At 36.0% G+C, this 20611-nt stretch overlaps 2 protein-coding genes across 2 annotated transcripts in view; one reads left to right on the top strand and one right to left on the bottom strand.

The window, feature by feature from the left end:
* Positions 1-20611, bottom strand: part of LOC139944494 (cytoplasmic dynein 2 light intermediate chain 1-like) — a 416808-nt gene that overhangs the window by 334863 nt on the left and 61334 nt on the right. The gene's annotated exons all lie outside the window — the stretch shown is intronic.
* Positions 1-20611, top strand: part of LOC139944394 (alpha-(1,6)-fucosyltransferase-like) — a 59360-nt gene that overhangs the window by 9990 nt on the left and 28759 nt on the right. Inside the window, exon 3 of the mRNA XM_071941407.1 lies at positions 18092-18369. Coding sequence (XP_071797508.1) covers positions 18164-18369 — 206 coding nt within the window. The 5' untranslated portion in view covers positions 18092-18163. The remainder of the gene's footprint in view (positions 1-18091; positions 18370-20611) is intronic.

The raw sequence follows: 20611 nt of genomic DNA, 5'->3' as shown, positions 1-20611 counted from the left end.
CTGCCAGGCGCAGAGGCACGTTCCAGTTTTCCAGTAGTTTCCGTTTAGTTTTTTCGATGAAGAAATCTACATGTTGGCTGGAATGATAGCTCACATAATTCACATTTGGAATGAGAAAAGTATTTTATTTTGGTCTAATACATTACGCCATTGGCTAAGATGAGTGTTACAATTCCGTACCCATGGTGTGCAATGTCACCATAAGACAGCTTGTACGTTGCCTGGGAAGAAAGAAGATCAACTCATGTGGTTGGCTGTGGAAAACTGGATCGTTTTTATTATGTTTGGAAAAATGGATATAAAAGTGGCTGATTATTTTGTCTATGTGCTCTTTCCATGTTTTGAGTATGATTTAACTGTCACAAGGAATATAGATAATGTCAACCTAATTGTAAAACTTCCAGAAATACGGCGGCAAGTGGGGAGAAAAATGTATACAGGCCTACATGCAACTCTGCCATGTAAAAAATAAACGGCGCTCTAGTGGCACTTTCGAGTTATTTTTTCATCATGTTATCTGAAAACAATAACATCAGCGGGTTAAAAGATGTGTTGTGTAAACACAACTTGCGCTGCTCTATGTTCGTGTTGAAATCATTGAAGAATTATAAATTTTGCATTTATTTAACTTTTTGACAAAAAGTGTTGATGGTTTTTTTTTGAAAAGGTATATTATGAATGGGAATTAAAGTGTGATGAATCGGTTTTCAACAAGTGGTTAAAACCGGCCGAGGCCCGGTTCTTGACAATTTACATCGACTTCGTCTCGGTAAAATGATCAAGAACCACTAGTTAAAAACCTCTTCACCACACATCTATTCCCATACTTACACACTCAAATTCCTGGTTCCTCATGGATAATTGACACGCTAAAAAGTCACACGCCGAGGTCAACACACAGAAAATGTATCTAGGAGCTATATGAATAATTATTTCATGATCATAAATACCTGATATCATATAGGAGTTGGGAACGGCACTTTGCGTCTTTTTTTCGTGTGTGACATCTTGGGATGCCGTCACCATGTGCGCGTTTAAATATTCTTACTTTTTTGTAACGCTCCCATTGGTGTGTACACACTCTTTTGTTATGGTCCCCAATTTGAATGTGTATGCATACTCACACTTGCAATTGTTATTATAAGGGAAGCTTTCTACTATCATTATGGAAATTGTGTTTCATGGTACAAAAAGTACCCAGACCCTTTAATACCAATAACCCACAAAATTTGCAACAAATATCTTGTGAAGAAACAGCATTAAAGCCATTGGACCCCAGGCCTGATACTTCACGGAGGTAACGAAGGCGATTGCCTCCGTGTCCCCTGGTCATTGCCATGGTGCCCTTGAAATGCTCCAGTAGCAATTTACAATTTCCTCATAGGGTGCCCTATACCAAGAAGAAAATGCCTTGGTGCCCTTGCCCTTTCAAAAACGAAGCATACAGCCCTGGGACCCTTTCGGTAAACAGTGTTGTCCAAGGCCCACACTTTGTGTACCACAACTTCTATATCAAATAACAAACCTGTGAAAATTTAGGCTCAATCGGTAATCAGAGTCGGGAGAAAACAACGGAAAAACCCACCCTTGTTTCCGCGCGTTTCGCCGTGTCATGACATGTGTTTAAAATAAATCCGTAATTCTCGTTAACGAGAATTTATATTGTTTTGCTGTTTTCTCAAAAAGTAAAGCATTTCATGGAATAATATTTCAAGAGAAGTCTTTCACCATTGCCTTCTGTAAACCCTGTAAGTTATTTGTAAATCTGTGAACTTATAATTTTTTTTCTGAACCGAAAGGGTCCAATGGCTTTAATGGCAACGTTTCGATACAGCCAGCGATGTATCGAAAATACTCAAAAACTCGATATTTTTTTTACATCGAAATTGCTGATGTCACTTTTTTAATCATATCGAAATATCATATTTTCGGTATATCGAAAATTTTTGATGCTTTGAAAATTGTTCCTAAATGTTATTGAAAATACCAAAAGAGTGTCCGATTATTTAAAAGAAATCTGTGTTTGAGTATTAGAAAAGCTGTCATCATTATGTAGTTTCATCATTTTGAGTTGCCCTATTAAATAAAATACATTTTACAACCAAATATTTACAAAGAATCTCACGACCCACGGCGAGCGCACAGTAAAACCTCAAAAGAAACTGCTGCTGCTGCCGCAGCCTATCGGCTGTTTTAAATCACCTTCCAATCGCTCATGTGATCAAAATCAATGCGTCTTCATCACAGCATTTTTGACTTTGCAAAAATACCTCGCAAAAACTTCCCCGAAACAACAAGACAAAACAAGGAAGAAAAAAATCTTACGATATACAGTAAAATAATCTTTCTATCGATCCAAGGTATCGTAATTGGCGTAATTTTGGTCAAATAAAGCCTACATGTTGTGTTGTTTTCGTAAACAAGCTAACATTTTCGAGGAACTATTATGCTTCGCAGACAATGCTGTCGGCGGCTATTGCGTGCGTACCAGCGAAGACTATGATGTTGTACGGTTTAAGCATGCACACCAGCGTTGGTGGTTATGGAAAACCCCATTTGCCCAAACATGCACAGACATGTGCAGTCTTTGGTCAAGGCGATATCTCGTGATGCACTGTGATATTTCACCAATAGAGGGCGTTCTAGCGTTCAATGTTTCTTGCCTTTATAGAATGCAAAGTAAAAAATTATACGAACTTTTATTGGAAACTATGTGACTGCTGCGTGCGTTGTATACTGTGATCGCGGAGTGTTAGGTCTGTGTTTTGCGGGACTTTCTGGTGAATTTTTTCCGATGTTTGTCTCAACCATTCTCAACCGTAAAAGTGTAAACATACAAGCAAACATTTATTATGCTTTTAACAATTTTGCAAAAGGGCTACAGATGGTAGTTGGATAAAAAAGGGCACGGCTAAATTGCCGTGAATTGTCGTTATTTTCTGAAGCGCAACGCTCCTTACACACTTCACTCTCAACATAGACATAGAACAGCGGGCCTGTCTACCAAATGTAGATCTAACCGCACCAAATTAGATTTATTTCCACACCATACCACAGATCTCAACTCAAAGCCGCCCGTACGCGCCCGTCGGACAACTTGATTGACACTTCTTCGTCAATGCATCGGCAACTGACACCTTAATGTCGGCGAGTCACACAACTCACAGAGGCTCTGTGTAATTTTGAGACGGCCAATGATGGCCAATCACGAATCGAGAATTGTGGGTAGCGTTCACCATTGGCCAAGCCAGCAGTAGCGGCGATCATACTTGTTGTAAAACCAGAAATAATCGGGGTGGGACTACGCAATTTGATATTGTTTGAACTACAAACAAGTTCGGGGATCAGACAGAAACAGGTTTAAATGTAACCCTATTAAACTATCAGTCTTCAGGATTATATGTATCTACCTCCATGAGTATACCAAGTGCTGTTTTAGGCTTCATCTTGCGCGTGGGAAATACTGGATATATCGAGTATACTCGTTATTAAATTTTTGATACATCGGTTATGGGAAAAAAACGACACAGACGGATGTTAATTTTTGAGAGACCTGGGAAATCGAGGCGACTCCCTACCGAGGTAATAATGGACCAATCACATGTCAGAAATAAGCTCACTTTAGAAAAAAAAAGATGGCGTCCCAACACCAAAGATGGCAGCCCAGCGCAACCTTATTCTTGAGGGGGTGAGGTCACCGAGCGAAAGCGAACGGTCAGATCTTGCAGTGCCACGGGGAGGAAGTTCACACCAAATTTAATTATAAAGATGAAAACATCATTGCTACAGTGGTTGGTAATACTTAAAATGTAAGAGTTTGTAGTAAAAAAGAGAAATTGTAAATGTTCATGGATGTTTCACATGCTTGGAGATAAATTTAAGCCCACATTTTTAATTTCTTGTAAATATTGATGTTTAAACTGTTTGTTTAAAGTGAGTTGGAATATTTTTGGTTTTTTTATCCTCTTGGTTAACAATGGTACATGTTAAAAAGCCCAGACCATATGCTTTCTGAAAATAGGTGAGTTGAAAACATCACATGATATAGCATCCTTTAAACAAGAGGTTCCATATTTCCAAAACTAAATATGACATTTTTCTAGTTATAACTTATAACTAAACTTAGTTGACAAACTACACTACATCAATGATTATACACAAGTACTTCTTTACAACTGTTTATTCTGTAATACCCGAGACTCCTGTGTTTGCTTTGCAAAATACAAGTATTTCTAGGTTTTTGTTTGTTCAGCACTCCAGTTTTACACAGTGTGAGCAATGGAGGAAGAAACATGTTGTTTCATAAATTCAATAGGCCTAAAATCTCTTCAAAACCAAAGATCAGACATATCGCTGGTCAAAAAGCTGTGAAGTGTCTGTTTGTTCAATGATAGTTCAAATGATTGATCAATGATTGATCAATGATTGATAAATGTTGACTGGAGTATCTAGTGACATTCTGAACAGATGAAGCCCTTTTGTGTCTGAAGTGTGTCTGTGTTGGTTGTAACTCTTGTAATGTCAAGTGTCGTTCAAATCATTTGTACCAGATGTCTCAAAAACACTTAAATACACTTCTGAAAGGGCTGCCGAATAAAAAAATATATTACTCTGGGGATTTTTTTATATGTATGGACAGCTTATAGACTCAACTTTCTAATGACACCAAAAAGTCCCCCCAAAAAATTCATGAATGGGTGAGCACTTTTGTAAAGGGTATGAAAATTACATGTAGGCTGTGTATGAATAAGCCTTGCAATTTATGAGAGGCAATTAAGTCCTTTGGAGCTTACAAAATTCAGGGTGATATAATAAATTCATGATCAATTGCGAACAGTCTGGGTTTGCTGAGTGAATTTGTTTGGGTAATTAAACCATTTGTTATGCATGAGTAGACAGGAATTGCATATTTTGTCTTGTAGCATTGTAACTTTCCCTGGTAGACCATGGAGGAAGGAATAGAGTTGGTTAAAACAAACATAATTTTTTTGTAAACAAGCCTTTATAGGAAATATTTTATTTGCATGAAGTTTTCAAAATGTTATTTGAAGTAAAGGTCACAACGGGTCACACTTATACATACGTGTAAGATTTAATGAGTGACATGGATACATATACCACCACATTCAGAAACTCTCCATTATTGACCATCTCTTCCAACAGTGCTCTTCATTATTAAGTGGAAATTAACTGCATATATACTTTTCCTAACAATGCTCTTAGTACAGAAAATTTCCAGATTCATCTTACCGTTGTTGTCATGGTGATATTTCTTGAGCCAACAAATTTGCTAAGCAATTAAGATTGATTGATTAGCTAAATCATCTAAAGATGACTTGCTGGAATTGATGAGATTTGTACTCTCAAAATGAGAGTAAAGTTACCAGTTAATAAGCAGAGATAATTGACTTAAATCAAGCATGATATTTTTCAGCTTTGTTTTTGTAATGAATTATCCTGAGTTGTCCATAAAGGCCTACACCATGCGCAAACAGTATATTGTGTGCACATGGTGTACTGCAGTAGGCTTCGTATGAAGGTCAGACCTTTTTACAATTGAAATGTTCTTACCCATTTCCAAGTTTGAAATGTCAAATCCGGTTCAGTTTCGATTTCATTTTACATGCAGTTTGATTTTAATTAATTTTGGGTTAAACAAAGAAAGAATGACTAGATCTGGACTTGAACCTGCGACCTCCGGATTAATGTGCTGGCACTCTACCAACTGGGCTATATTTAGCCCTATGCTTGTGGTCTCCCAATTTTGTCAATATTTTTGTTTGGAGGTCAACAAGTTTGGCCAGTCAAAATGCATTCAACCTCTGCTAAGTGCTACAAAGCCAATGATCCAACTTAAGTGGCATTAGAGGGATCACTTTATTGAATTGAATTGAATTGAATTGAATTGAATTGAATTGAATTGAATTGAATTAAATTGAATGGTTTATTTGTCAAGTATATAAAAATACATGAAATTTACAATCCTATTGTACAGCAACATATAAAATATTGAAATGTAAAATTGCACAAGTTACACCACAATACCACATAAAACAATAACCTTAATAAAAAAATCATTAAAGTTTGTATAAAAAACAACCAAACAAACAAACGCTAAAACATGAAAGAGTAGTGGACCCCCTCCCCAAACTAAAAGAGGCCAAATTGCACAGGAGATGCCAGAAAATAAAGTAAAACAATAATAAACAATTAAAAGAAGATTTGAATTATTTTACAACACAATTAGTTGTTTACCTTGGTTCTTTGGGGATATCCTAATACATGTTTGTTTTTTTCACACTCTCCAAGTCCAAAGTTAAGCTTTGTTGTTATCTGATACTGTAATTTGGTCATTTTTGATTCTGAAAAATACAATTTAAAAATTAAGTCAGAGTCCCCTGGTGATTAATATGACGTTATCACTGTTTTAGGCTAAAAAGGCAAAGGGTTAATTTGTCCAAACTCACTTTTATGCTGTCTACGGAGCTGAAACTATTTATCTTTTTAATATGTTTTGAATGCGCTAAAACAAAGAGCTGAAAGGTACTAATATAATAAGAAGCAAGAAATAAAAACAAAAAATGTGGATGGTAAAATTAGAGAAAGATAAAAACAGATTTGAATCATGACCATGCAGAGCTGATAACTTGGACCAGTGACATGAACAGAACCATCTAACAAAATAGTATAGAGTGAATAATTGAGTTGTGCACATTTTTAGATCAGCCAGCGTATCTCTTGGCAAGCGCAGTGTTTCACAGCAATGTTTATCTTTGTCCAATTTCTTTCCAAAACAATGTCATCATTCATCATGATATATTTATTGCTATAGGTTACATGTAGCTGCATTTCATTTCTGTATGTGCCATGGGTCTTAGAACAACCGAAGTACCGCCTACATTGATAACAGTGACTTGTAAGAAATAAAAAGTAAGGATATGGGATATGTAAGAAAAATAAATAAAAAAGTGCACTTTTGCTTTTCAAAGTGTGTACACATAGCTTTTAGTGCATCACTTCCAGCCGGTGGGTCAGGGTGAAATATAAATTGTGCAAAATTTGGTGATGACCTACTTATAGCTGGACACATAAAGTAAAAGATGAGGTTGAATCTCTCACAGTTGATTTTCCAGATATTCTATTTAATGAAAAAAGGGTCTTTACATTGTAACTTTGCATCTGATGATGTCATTAATCTGAAACTTACTGTCTTCATAAAAGTCATTTCAATACCAATTTTGAAACGACTACTGTAAACGTTGCCACAGATATGCACTAAAAATACATCTTAAATGATCTGTTACTTGCCACTAGCAGGTGCTTTGGAATTATTGGAGGTATTCGGTAACATTTCTTTAAATGAGACCCTTGCCAGACTACAACATGGTTGAAGCAATTTAAGTATACTAATAATAAGGCTCTTCTGGTTTTAACTTGAAGGAAGGGTCACATGGTTTCACATCCACAATAAAAAAAGGAACTCCATTAATTCCATTAATTCATGCAAAAAGCAAGCCATTGTCTCTCATATGGGTGTTTTGAAACTGATTTAAAAGATTCAAAGAATGAATTATTAAAAACTTCATCTTGTTGTACACCTTTAGTATAGGGTCCTATTAGTATGTGCCAACATTCAATATAAAAACACTTACACCCAAGTCTGTTGACTTTGGGTAAAACTTGAAGTAACAAAAGAACAAGGCTAAAAAAGAAAGCAATAGGGTAATGACAAAATCTACACAAAGACTTTTCTGAAAGTTTTGTTTTAAGTGCCAAAATTAACAATAGGTATTTGCGCTGTCCTAGGAACACCTAAAGAATAGCACCAATATTAGGAGGAATAACAGTGGAGGGGTTAGGAAATAAATGACGTCTATTAAGGATATAGGGAGTGGGGTGATGAATCTGTTGGTTCATGTCAATTACAAAATGAAACAGTTATCCATATTAGTAGGTTTTTTATGTCCTTTAATTTTCTCTTCCCATGTTATTTTTGTCTCTTTTCTTTCTTTGGCTGGTGGTGCCTCTGTAATGTAAACATGGTTCACTGAAATATGTTGAAATGGACAATTTCACATAATCCTACATGTATATTCTCAGTTGTTATGCATCTACCCACTGAGCTTAATCTGCTAATTATATTTTATGACTTTTATGGCTGACAACACGTAACCCGTTACCAGGAAAAATCGCTTTGTTCCTTATGTGTAGACTGGATGTGTTAAATTTCCCCCGACGCCGAAGGTTGATTAATTGCTTCATTAGGTGAACAAAGGAATAAAACAGATTGGGATGCATTTTAGTTTGCTCTGATGTTTGTACACCATCCCATTCAATTTCATTCACATCATTTGAAGAATTCTCAGGGGAGAAGTAATGGATTGGGTGTTAATTATACCCCTGACAATTGGCATCTCAATTGATACTCACATGATATACAGAAAACCTATGTAAAGGAATACTGTGCATTTTGTCATTTTCCAGCATTCTCTGATGTCTGAAGAATCAGTATTTGTTTACAGAACTCATTAGGTGTCTGGGCCAACAGCCCGGAACACCTCTTATTTTTTGTTTGGTTTTTCTTATTTTTCTTCTTTCTTCTTCTTCTCAGTGCCCTTGTCCGCTAACAAAAGTACCTTTCCCAAACTCGTAAGAACTGGAAACTTCGCACATAGTTAGCTATTTATCAGGAGAGGAAACCTTTTGAGTTACGTCATGATGACGTCATCAATTCTTGAGTTATGAAAATTCAAAGTTTGTTATTTCAAAAATCATAACTTATGATCTTCATGTACTTGAGGAATTATTACAATCAATACATCATCGAAATCGTCATTGAAAACTCCGTACACGCCTTAGAGCTGTTGATAGATTAGAGCTGTTGATAGTATAAAACATTGGAGAAACGGCTCCCTCTGAAGTAACATAGTTTTTTAGCAAGGGCATCGATCACTACTGAAAAGTAGGGGTGGGGGTGGGTGAGCAAGTCTTGAGTATATGTATCTATTATTTGCATCCCATACCGTTACTTTTACATTTAATTTCTATGTTACCTTGTTCCCAGTTTTTTGTTAAACTAGATTTCTAAAAACAACATCCAAAATCATGCAAAATTTTAGTTTTTAACATCACCACCTGTGAAAGTAGTCTTCCTTGTCTTTGACAAATCTTGTCATGGGCAAAACTGCTCCTTTTTATCTTTTTAAAAATTTATTTTACTTTATTGTTCTTCTTGTGCCTTGTGCCATTGTTCCAAAATGTATCACAACACGTGCGCACGCTTTGTGGAGGGATCATGTACCGTACTTGCATACACAAATTATTTGAATGCTAACAAGGTATGTAAGCGGGATTTTGGCGTTGATGTCTTGGACGTAACTTGTCGTCTATTGTCTGTATTATAGAACAAAATAGGCCCAAATTACCATTCTGCGTGTAAAAAAAAATTCACTGTTGGTTGCTATTCTTTTTTCTTTTTTTGAACACAATTGTACTAAAAATACTAAATCAAGAAACAGGGTGTGTAATTTTATACTCTGGTGCATATTTCTTATCAACAGTCAATCAAAAAAGTGAGGTGGACATCTGATATTCTGTTCCCTCCACACAATGGGCATTTAAGATGGTGTGATGTGTCTTTAAACATTTTTTTTTGCCGGCTGAACCATACAGATAAGTAATTTTTTACTCAATAGTTGAATCTGATAAAGGACTCCTGGCCTGAACCCAATTTTAGGCTTACACAAATTTGTGCAACAAGGCTTTTTTTCTTGCAACTTCGATGACCAATGGAGTCAATGTTTTCACAGATTTTTCATTTTATGCATGCACCAAGTGGGAATACTGGTCTTTAATCTATGCACAAAAATCCAGAGAAATTTATTTTTAATTTTTTAAAAAGGTTCCTGCTTTGATCGAATTCTCACAGTGTCTGTTCGCACGACGTGCTTGTATGCCTACATTGTGCAGAGAATCAATCAAAATGGGAATTTTTAAACGCTGGGAGCTGCATTATTTCACGAAAATGATGGGTTCATGAGGAATACATATGACGACCAAAACCCACTGCAGAAAAATGTATGCTGCTATGGAATGTGAATCTGTTGAAATTAGTGGCTTCGAAGCTTTGAAAATTTTCCGCCCTAGAAATGGACCCTGATAGTTTGGCTTTTGTGGCTAGAGTGCAGGGGCCGAGTATAATGGTTGAGTGGGTAACTTAATTATTCTTAAGTTATTCTCGAAAATAACAGTGTTTCTCATTGGAGCCTAAAGGTGAACTTGTTGACATAAAAAAATACATACCTGGTAGTATGGGCAGAGACAACGAACAAGCAAAGTTACTACAGTTGGGACTGTCCCAACTAGAGTACTGTTCAAACTGTAGTACAATGCTATAGTTGAGACAATCCCTACCAGCTAAAATACATGTATTATCAAATGAACTTGGCCTATCCCCATTACAGTTGGGAAAGTCATTGGTACAGTTGGGACAGTCATTTTACAGTTGGGACAGGGGATCCCAACTACAGTACGTAGAGTAATTACTGCCCCAACCAAAGTAATTACTGTCCCAAGAAAAGTAGACAGCATCCCTACCAGATTGTAAAATAAACTTGGCCTATCCCCACTTTGGCACAGTCATTGTTGGTATCTGACTACAAGTTTTATTTTAAAAGTTATTTATTTTTTTGAAATTTAAAATGACTTCTTTTGCTATGATCGTTTTATTTTTCATAAGGCAAAAATAAATAAATAAATAAATACCAGACGATCGCCCTCGCCCGGCATCTTTTTTGGGGGGCCGCATCCTTTTTTAAAGTATTTTTTATTTTTCGATTTTTTTGTTTGTTTTTAATCCATCCTTTCAAAAGGACTGGCCTAGGGGCTTTTCCCAAATCAAACGTGGGGAAAAAGGCCCTCATTCTCCTCTTTTTTTGAAAAATTTGGAGGATCAAGTGGTATTTTTGTTTATTTGGCAGAATTGTTATTGATACAAACAACTTTTTAAAATTCATGTAATTGCAGCAACTGTTGTTTCTGTGCTGTTGTTAATTGTTTCTTTAAATATAATTAAAAAAAACCTCTTTTTGGCACGTTTTTTTCCTTTATTCAATAATTAAATACGTAGGCCTATTTTAAGCCCCTTCAAAATGGATTGGACCGGATAAGAATCCATCCTTCACACGCCGATGGCATCCATCAGCTCCTACGTGCATCATTTTCTTCCTGCTGCATGCATCAGCTCCCCTGCACTTGCAGCAGCATACAGTACAGCAATCCACGCATGAACGATCACGGTATTCTGATCCTGTTGAGCTCTGTGGGAAATAAGCCCCAATTTCAACCAACACTCATCTTGGGACCAGTATGAACTGTGTTGGTTGATTATCAAGTTTGGACTGAGCAGTATGATCTTCGATAAAGATCAACAAAAATTACATGATTATTATGATACATTAACCTGCACACAATATTGGCCTTATTTTCAATTACGTTGTCAATTTATTACGTTCAAGCCGAACACCAAGAGTTTGTCCACAAACTCTAGGTTTCCTATATGAAATTGACTTTATTTTCAATTATATTTGGGGAAATCGATTCAGACCATTTAAATACTTGACTGGTGATAACCAATTTGATGTAAAAAAGCACATTATGTTTCACAGAAACATGTTTGACCTTTTTATTTGACCAAATAGTGTGTTACAAGTTATGCTCTTTACATTTCCATTATTTGACCAAATAGTGTGTTACAAGTTATGCTCTTTACATTTCCAATTTGTGTGTAATAAGCCTTCACTTTTATGACATGCCATCAGGTTTGAAACCAGTGATGGGTGCAGTAGCCATAGAGCATCAAACCTACATAAGCACTGGCCTTGAGATGGGTTGTACATGAGCAGACACCAACCAGTTGGATATTAATTAGTGTATTTTCTCCCTATGAGAGGGCCTACTTCATTGTTAATTTACTTGCAATATTGCAGTAGAGTCTGTTGCTGCAGTTTTAATAAGCATACCTGTTTGTGTACCATGGAGGAAGGGTGATACATCTATGATGATGGAAAGCTGTTTCATTTGTTAAGCCTTCAACTAGTTTCAGAGGATCAAGATCTACACAGATGCTACTCATTGCTTTTAAGGTATCATATATGGATTTGAAACTATTATTATTAGTAATAACTGTTAATAATATAACTTGTTTTTATTTAAATAATATGTGAAACCTATAAATTATTGAACAATTTTTTGGCACTTTGTTTTCCCCCCAATGAATTCAAGGGTCGGTACATTTAATTTACTGATTCATTGTAACATTTCCAATTTTCAGTGAACTAATTTTTCATATAGAAAATCATTAAATGAGCTTTGTAAATACCATTTGACCATTTGTTGTTGCAAAAATAATACAACAAAGTTAATGAAAATCATTTTATAATGTGCTAAAACAGCAGTTAGTAGTTTTGTTATATTGCACCACAGACAATCTAGAATGCTTCAGGGTTGAAAACTGGGGCTTTTCAGTCTGGCTTAGTGACAATCCAAGCATTCAAGCGCAAAACGTGAAGCCCTTTGGCCAAGGGGTGGGGGGTGCTGGAGGGCTCCGGAAAATTTGAAGTTCTTGGTGCTTTCTGACTGGTGTATTTTAAAGCCTTCGAAGTTGCTACTATTTCAACATTTTATTGTTTGAGAAAACTGAAAAATGAGAAGGAGACCTTAAACTAAAACAAAATGCAATATAATGGTCAAACAAGGCAATATAATGGTCAAACAAGGCCATGTTTATTTAATATCACATAAAAAGATGTTTCATTAAATAAAAAAAGTTTTGTAATTGTTTGTATTTTGTTTAGTTTTGTGTTTATTATTATTTATAATTTTTTATTTAAAGTTGTTGCTTTGTGTGTATTATCTGGTGTTTTTGCCTCCCTATGTGACTGGATCAACATGCCTTCGAGCTACAGTGTATAATTATACTTTTGTTGATTCAGACCATTATGTTGCAGTGGTTTTTGTAAATTTCTTGTGCATTTACAGTTCGTATTTATATATTCATTCTACTTACTGTCTGTTTGAAATTGTTTAATGGTCAAATGTAGAATAAGAATGCGCGTAAGAAAAATTGTCCTTTCAGTAGTTTTTAATTCAATAAATTTACCAATTTTACATATGTATCTTTGAAATCTTTTGATATCACCATACTTTAATATGCAAAACAATCCTTATTGGTAACCTACATGTATATCAAAGACTTTATTGTTAGGACACAGGATACTTTAAAGGAACGTTACAGAACTGGTTAGAAACAAAAATCGTGAAGATCACAGATTTACATAAAACTTACACGGTCTAATGATGATGACAGTTGAAAACATCCCTTGAAATATTTCTGTCTGAAATGTCATAGTTGATGAGAAATAAATAATCTAACTTCGCGCTTGGAGGTTTTGGCTCAGTGAGCGTTTTTATTAATTGTTATTTTGGCATCGATGCAATGCAAAATTTGTTATTTGTTTTTCACTATTCTCTCGTGACCCAGATGGCCGATCGAGGTTTGTCAGTTTATGTATATGGTGGATTACATAAAGCGCTTAGACTGCCAGCAACTGTTTTGTTAGCAAAAAAAACAATTCTGTATTGTTCCTTTAAAGCCATTGGACCCTTTCGGTACAGAAAAAAAAAAAAAAGTTCACAGATTTACAAATAACTTACAGGGTTTACAGAAAACCCTGAAAGTAGTGGTGAAAGACTTCTCTTGAAATATTATTCCATGAAATGCTTTACTTTCTGAGAAAACAGTAAAACAATATCAATTCTCGTTGTCGAGAATTACGGATTTATTTTAAACACGCGAAATGCGCGGACACGAGGGTGGGTTTTCCCGTTATTTTCTCCCGACTCCGATGACCGATTGAGCCTAAATTTTCACAGGTTTGCTATTTGATATAGAAGTTGTGATACACGAAGTGTGGGCCTTGGACAATACTGTTTACCGAAAGGGTCCAATGGCTTTAAGATATAATTGCTCTTAAATGTTTTGTCGAAGAAAAACAACTTGTTGGCAAACAATTAGTTTTTGTCCCCTAATAGCTGAACAAATAATTATGCAGAAAGACCTGTTTCATTGCACACTCTTATGCCAAACATGATAACTATAAACTTGGAAGCATTGGACACAATTGGTAGTTGTCAAAAGACCAGTATTCTCACTTGGTGTATCCCAACATTTGCATGAAACAATAAATCTGTGAAAATTTGGGATCAATTGGTCATCGAATTTGCAAGAGAATATGAAAAAATAGCCTTGTTGCGCAACATAGTGTGCTGTCAGATACATAAAAGGCTTTTATTATTTTAATGAGAAATTACCTCTCTTCTCAACAGCTATGTTACTTCAGAGGGAGCCGTTTCTCACAATGTTTAATACCATCAACAGCTCTCCATTGCTCTTTACCAACTAAGTTTTTATGCTAAAAATCAGTTTGAGTAATTACCAATAGTGTCTATTGCTTTTAGTAGTTTTTTTTTTAAATAAGGAACTTATACTGATGACTCCATCATGACGTCATAGCTCATTTATAATGCGGGCTTTCAGATTTATAAGTATGTGCTGCGTTTGGTGTTGAAGATAGTTACATTGCTACTATTTCATTAATTTAATGTTATGACATCACTTGGACATCATTGATGACATCATCATCCTGAAATTTGTTGGTTTCATCTGTACACTAAGGTATATACATGTAATATGTTTGACGTATTTGAGACCTTTACTTTTGTTTAACTTCCCAGAGAAGGTTAGGGGTGGAAAAGTGAAGAAAAAAACAGTACAATAATAATAGTTATTTTGATGTCAGCTAAACACTTCAATAATGACTAATAAAACAAATAAAAACCCCACATTTGATTGATATCACCACTGACTACTCACTCCATCAGTGAAAGAAAGAACAATTGGTAGTAGGTAATGGTTTGTTGACACTATATACGTACATTTGTTTATTACAAACATGCAGTGCCTGCAAGTAAAACCATAAAATAGTAAACTAAAGACAAACAATTGTGTGTGTAAAGAGAAACAAAAAGTGTTTAAAGGCAGTGGACACTATTGGTAATTACTCAAAATAATTATTAGCACAAAACTTTACTTGGTAATGAGTAATAGAGAGAAGTTTATAGTATAAAACATTGTCAGAAATGGCTCCCTCTGAAGTAATGTAGTTTTCAAGAAAGAAGTAATTTTCCACGAATTTGGTTTCAAGACCTCAGATTTAGAATTTGAGGTCTCGAAATCAAGCATCTGATTGAACACAACTTTGTGAGGTGTTTTTTTCTTTCATTAATATCTCGCAACTTCGGCGACCGTTTGAGCTCAAATTTTCACTGGTTTGTTATTTTATGCATATGTTGAGATACACCAAGTGGCAAGACTGGTCTTTAACAATTACCAATAGTGTCCAGTGTCTTTAAACAAACTAGACATATGCGGTTTTGTTGAAACAAAAACAATGTGTAGGCATGTCAAAATTAGCAGAGCTAAGTGAAAAGAAAAGAGGAATCTTTGTAAAACATGTTGGGTTATAACTGTGGTTTAAAAGTACCTTTTAAGCCCTTTTCAAACAAGAACAGAAAACCAACGACCATCAGTTTTAGGCGCCAGTTGTCTGTCCCAAAGTTTGCATGCAATTTCAGTCCAAACATTCAAACAATCAAATCACACTCATCGTTCCCGAAGTCCCTTGTTAATGCGAAATCGTACGGTTGTTAATTAATCAGTTTGCTGGTGCTCTGTCAGTGCCCCAATTAGTGTAATGTAATTGCATTGGGTTACCACCATTGATCTTTTTCTTGGCAAACCATTTGTGTATTTTATTTGATTTTATTCCTTTTGAATGTAGCATTTTCAACGCTCGTGCGGTTATATTTCTATCCAATTTGTATATGTTTTTGTTAACAGATCACATTTCTCACACTTGGGGTTTGCTTGGATGGCTATGTTATAAATAAGTCTATATAGGCCCATTCACACGAGCGCTGCAAACGAGGGTCCCTGGTTAAGGGCGCCAGCCGTCTGTCACCTTTACCGCGTGCGATTTTTTAGTGAGCATTCACACGACACACACACACACACATGTAAACATACGTCCCTCGTTTGGGTAGGCTTGACTGCATGGACTAAAGTCTACAAGCGATTACAGTTAAAAGGAATAAAATAATACAATTTTATTGAAATCAATTTCATTTTAAGTCACATAAAATGTAGAATATTTTACAAACATTTGCGATAACGTAACTCTCATCCCGGCGGCCGGCGGGAAGGGGGTTACGTTTTCGAAGCTAAAAAAAGAAAAACACGATTCAAATAGCTTTTTGGACGTTAAAAATGCTACATTGTTGAATGGAAATGCTTTATAGATATGAAGTTATTGATGACACATACCAAATAATGAATTAAAACATCGAAAAGCTTAACCAAATGACGTATTCTGCTTCCGAATGAACGATGTTTTTGCTTCAAGGTTTGAGCTTGTCTTGAAATGCAGCGATCCAGCAACGTTGAGTCATGTTCGAATTGAAGAAAAACACAAGATTCCACGATTCAAATAGAGTTTTTGACGTTAAAAATGCTACATTGTTGAATGAAAATGTTTTGTAGATATGGAATTATTGATGAGACATAACAAATGGTGAATTAAAACATCGAAAAGCTTTGGCAAAAGACGTATTCTGCTCCCGATTGAACGATGTTTTTGCTTCAAGGTTTGGACTGGTCTAGCATCCGGCCACAAAACCCACCAGCCAAACGATCGTTGTCCAGCGTTGAGCAGATATACATCACGTGTATGTACATGTACATATATATGCATGCTATAGTTCGCCCATTTCTTCCTCCATAGTTCTACACGTGTCAACGCAGCGGTCCCTCGTTACGATCGCAGGCATTCGGTTCAGACGATGGCTCCCCATGATTATAACATCGATGCGATTTTTTGGAGGAGGTCTCGATCTGTGTTATGAACAACACGGGACCCAGGTAATTTCGTAACATACATAGCATTCACACGACGTGGATTTGCGATTTCATAACATCGATGTTATGAAATCGCACGGGACCCTCGTTTGCAGCGCTCGTGTGAATGGGCCTTTTGCCTTTATCAAGCTTCATGGACGTGACATAAATATGTTATGGGAGTTAGAATGTTATGGTCATTGGAGATTGTGGGCGCAACAGCCAATTACATGCAACTGTTTATTCAGTTACATGTGTATGTGTACATTTTATGCGGTCTGAATGCGGTTTTAATACAAACTATCTTGAGGTCTTTCTGGCTATGCCTCACTACTTAAAACAAACATTGGTAAGAAGTGTGAAGCCCAAACACATAAATTCATTGCCCTTTTAACTAATAACATGTAAGTGAGGTTTCTATGCATACACGTGTAAATGATACAATTTGTGCATTCTGTGTTGAGGTTCACTGTGTTTTGTACACTGGAGGGGAGTAAATTGTGTGCAGCAGTTAATTTGTTGTATTGTTGTTATTGGAGACGATCTATATTCATCTTCCCATATTATAACAACAAAATTGGCACAGGTCACTGTTTCATGGCTCTGCTCATTGTAGAGTTGTGAATAATGTGATATTCTTAGATTTAGTCTTGCCCCAGGCAGAAGGATAGAGAAACTACATTTTGAGGAAACAAAGTTGAAAGCATGATGCCTCTGGAAAATTAATATACGTTTATGAAATTTAAGATAAATTTAGGAATGAAAGATCAAAATTTGAGAGTGAATGCTGGGAACTTAAATATTTATAGATAAATGATTGTTAAACGGTAAGACCTGTGATGAGTGTTGTATAGAGCTGATTTGTTATGATCAGTGGCATGACAGTTAGTGTATTGAGTGTGTACAGTTATTAACAAAGCGTAGTCTTTATCTTTATCAGTGTTAAGTGATTAAGTGTGGCCTTGCTTAGAAAACTTCCAATACTTCTTTTCAAAGGGTTAAATGAACTCTATATCTATATTGGCCCCCCATTTCAGTAAGCTGCAGGTTTTGCTTTGATTGTGTTTTTTATTTATCCAGTGCCTCAGACAATGATGTTGTCTGCCAAGCATTCATTTTCTTTGATTCATCGGTGATGTACTCACTGTCATCATGAAGACTACCATCAAACTGGGCCTGTCCATCTCCCTTCTATGGCTGGTCAGCCTCGTCTTCCTTAGTGGTATGTTCTTCCCGCCAGGGGGCCAGGAGACGGGAGGAGCAATGGGAGTAGGAGCTGAGTTAAATCACCTCACCAATGAGCTTCATCGTATGCGGAGACAGAATGATGAGCTTAGGAAACAAGCCAAAGAACTCAGGTATTTGTCTTAATCACCATGTTTGCAACTTCAGGTCTAATTCCCTCTTGCAGTCTTGAGGCTTGTTTTAGTTTGAAATGCTCATCATAGTGACTTTGCAATACTCATCATAGTGACTAGACTTATAATGTGCAAACAGTTACTCATCAATTTAAGGCAGCTGATAGGCATATGAAGTGAACATACATTATGGCAAAGCCAAATGCCAACCAAAGTAATTCTATTACATGGCTATGTTCATTTTCAAATTTCATGGTCTGTTTCATGAAAATAGGCGTACAAAAATAAAATATGTGTATGAGCCTACATGTAGGTCCAATACACACATTTAACAGCCTAAAAATTGACTCTTGAACATCAACAGAACAATTCTTAAAATAGCTGCAAAGAAAATGAAAAATGTTTTCCCCTTTTTATACAAAAAGTACTTGTTCATGGGATTAACGGTTTAGGATCATAACTAAAAATGTTTTCACATGGATACAATGATTTTACATTTTCTTCATTTAGGGTGGGCAGGATTGATTTTGCAAGGCAAGGTAACTGATTGGTCTTTGTTTATTCATCACATCTTATTCTTTAAGTATACTATGAGCAGTAGCGAATCAGGGATTGAGTAGTGCAAATGGTCGGTTCCAAGCTTTAAGATCAAGTCACTTATTGGACATGATTGGATCCCAAAAATCACTATTGCTCTCAAGCTGTTCCAACTTGGTAGTCGAAACAGCTATTTCGTCAAGATTTGTATTTGTTTTTCTTCTTATTGTTAACTTCCCGTAAAAAATCCAATCGGATTGTTCGCTCATAGATTATACTTAACTTAATACAAAAGAGTCATCAGGTCCAATTTGAAGTTACCAACAACACAATTAGTTAACAAAATTAATTGATTGACTTAGTTATAATGACATGAATATTTTATTAAAATAAGCCAATCACCTTGGGACCTAAAATTTTAACTGTGCCCCTCAATAGCAGTCAATATTTCTATGCTATAACTCATGATAATTATAGTAACAATAATAATAAAAATTCTTACATGTATATATAGCGCATTTCACAATAACCGTATCAATGCACTTTACATTGGTGCTCTGTGTCATAAGGCCAATAACATCCCTTTAATCTTTCTCAGCTCCCTTGGGCAACAGTTCATATCGCTCCAAAGGCTTTTTCATTCACAATATCAACTTCTACCCTCGCAGGTACCCATTTATACCCATGGGTGAAGAGAAGCAATTATAGTAAAGTATCTTGCTCAAGGACACAAGTGTCACGACCGGGATTCGAACCCACACTCCAGTGAATCAGCACCAGAACTTGAATTGGATGCTCTTAACCACTCGGCCATGACATTCTACATATTCATGACCGAGAGTCGAGTTCTTACTGGTCCATTAAACATCATGTGCCAGGTGCTATCTTTGCCGTTTACCAAACGCGCACATTTTAAATACACATGACCAGTTGACTGTCGCTTGGGCAGCCCAAGCGAGTCTACGAGTCTACTTTCAGTCGTGAAACTTATCCCCTATAGTTGTACGTATGCGCCCAGTCGGTTTTTGTGTTTGAAGTGCGTGCAGAAACAAGTAAAAAGGTCATAAAAAATTTGATGCATTTTATTTCAACACAGTCTTCATTTCCCCTTGCTCCTAATAATATTGTAAAACAAATATAACATGATATATTTGGGGTGAATATCGATATAAGCTCCCCTCGGTATTGGAAGTTAACAAACTTGGCTTCACCTTTTAATATCGACTGTTCATCCTCAAACCATGTTGTATTTGTATACTAAATCAGATGTATATACAAACTTAGATCCCATTGATGCTTATTTATTCCAAAACAAAACTGATTTATGCACAAATCTAATAAAGAAATCCACTTAAAATCATGTTGAGTGTTATTTTTTAGAAATGCAGGGTCAACACACACACTATGAACAACCAGGCCAGATGCTGAGGATCTTTTGATTGAGGGTGTATGTTCTGGCAACCGCTCCCTTCTCTTTATGTTATGTTTTTTTATCAATAATTTAAGTTGCTAATGTTTAATGTTTTTTTATCAATAATTTAAGTTGCTAATGTTTACAGTAAAGGCCAACAAATCAGTTCAGGTTTACAACAAATCAGTCCAGGGTTACAACAAATCAGTCCAGGTTTGTCCCTATTTCTGGGATACATTGCTGGCAGGTCTGCGAGGTGGGGGTGGTTAAGAATCCAAAACGTCACCACAAAAT

The sequence above is a fragment of the Asterias amurensis genome, chromosome 1, assembly GCF_032118995.1.
Source record: "Asterias amurensis chromosome 1, ASM3211899v1".
Taxonomy (NCBI): domain Eukaryota; kingdom Metazoa; phylum Echinodermata; class Asteroidea; order Forcipulatida; family Asteriidae; genus Asterias; species Asterias amurensis.
The sequence above is the reverse complement of the archived record's forward strand: the minus strand, read 5'-3'. Positions and strand labels throughout refer to the sequence as shown.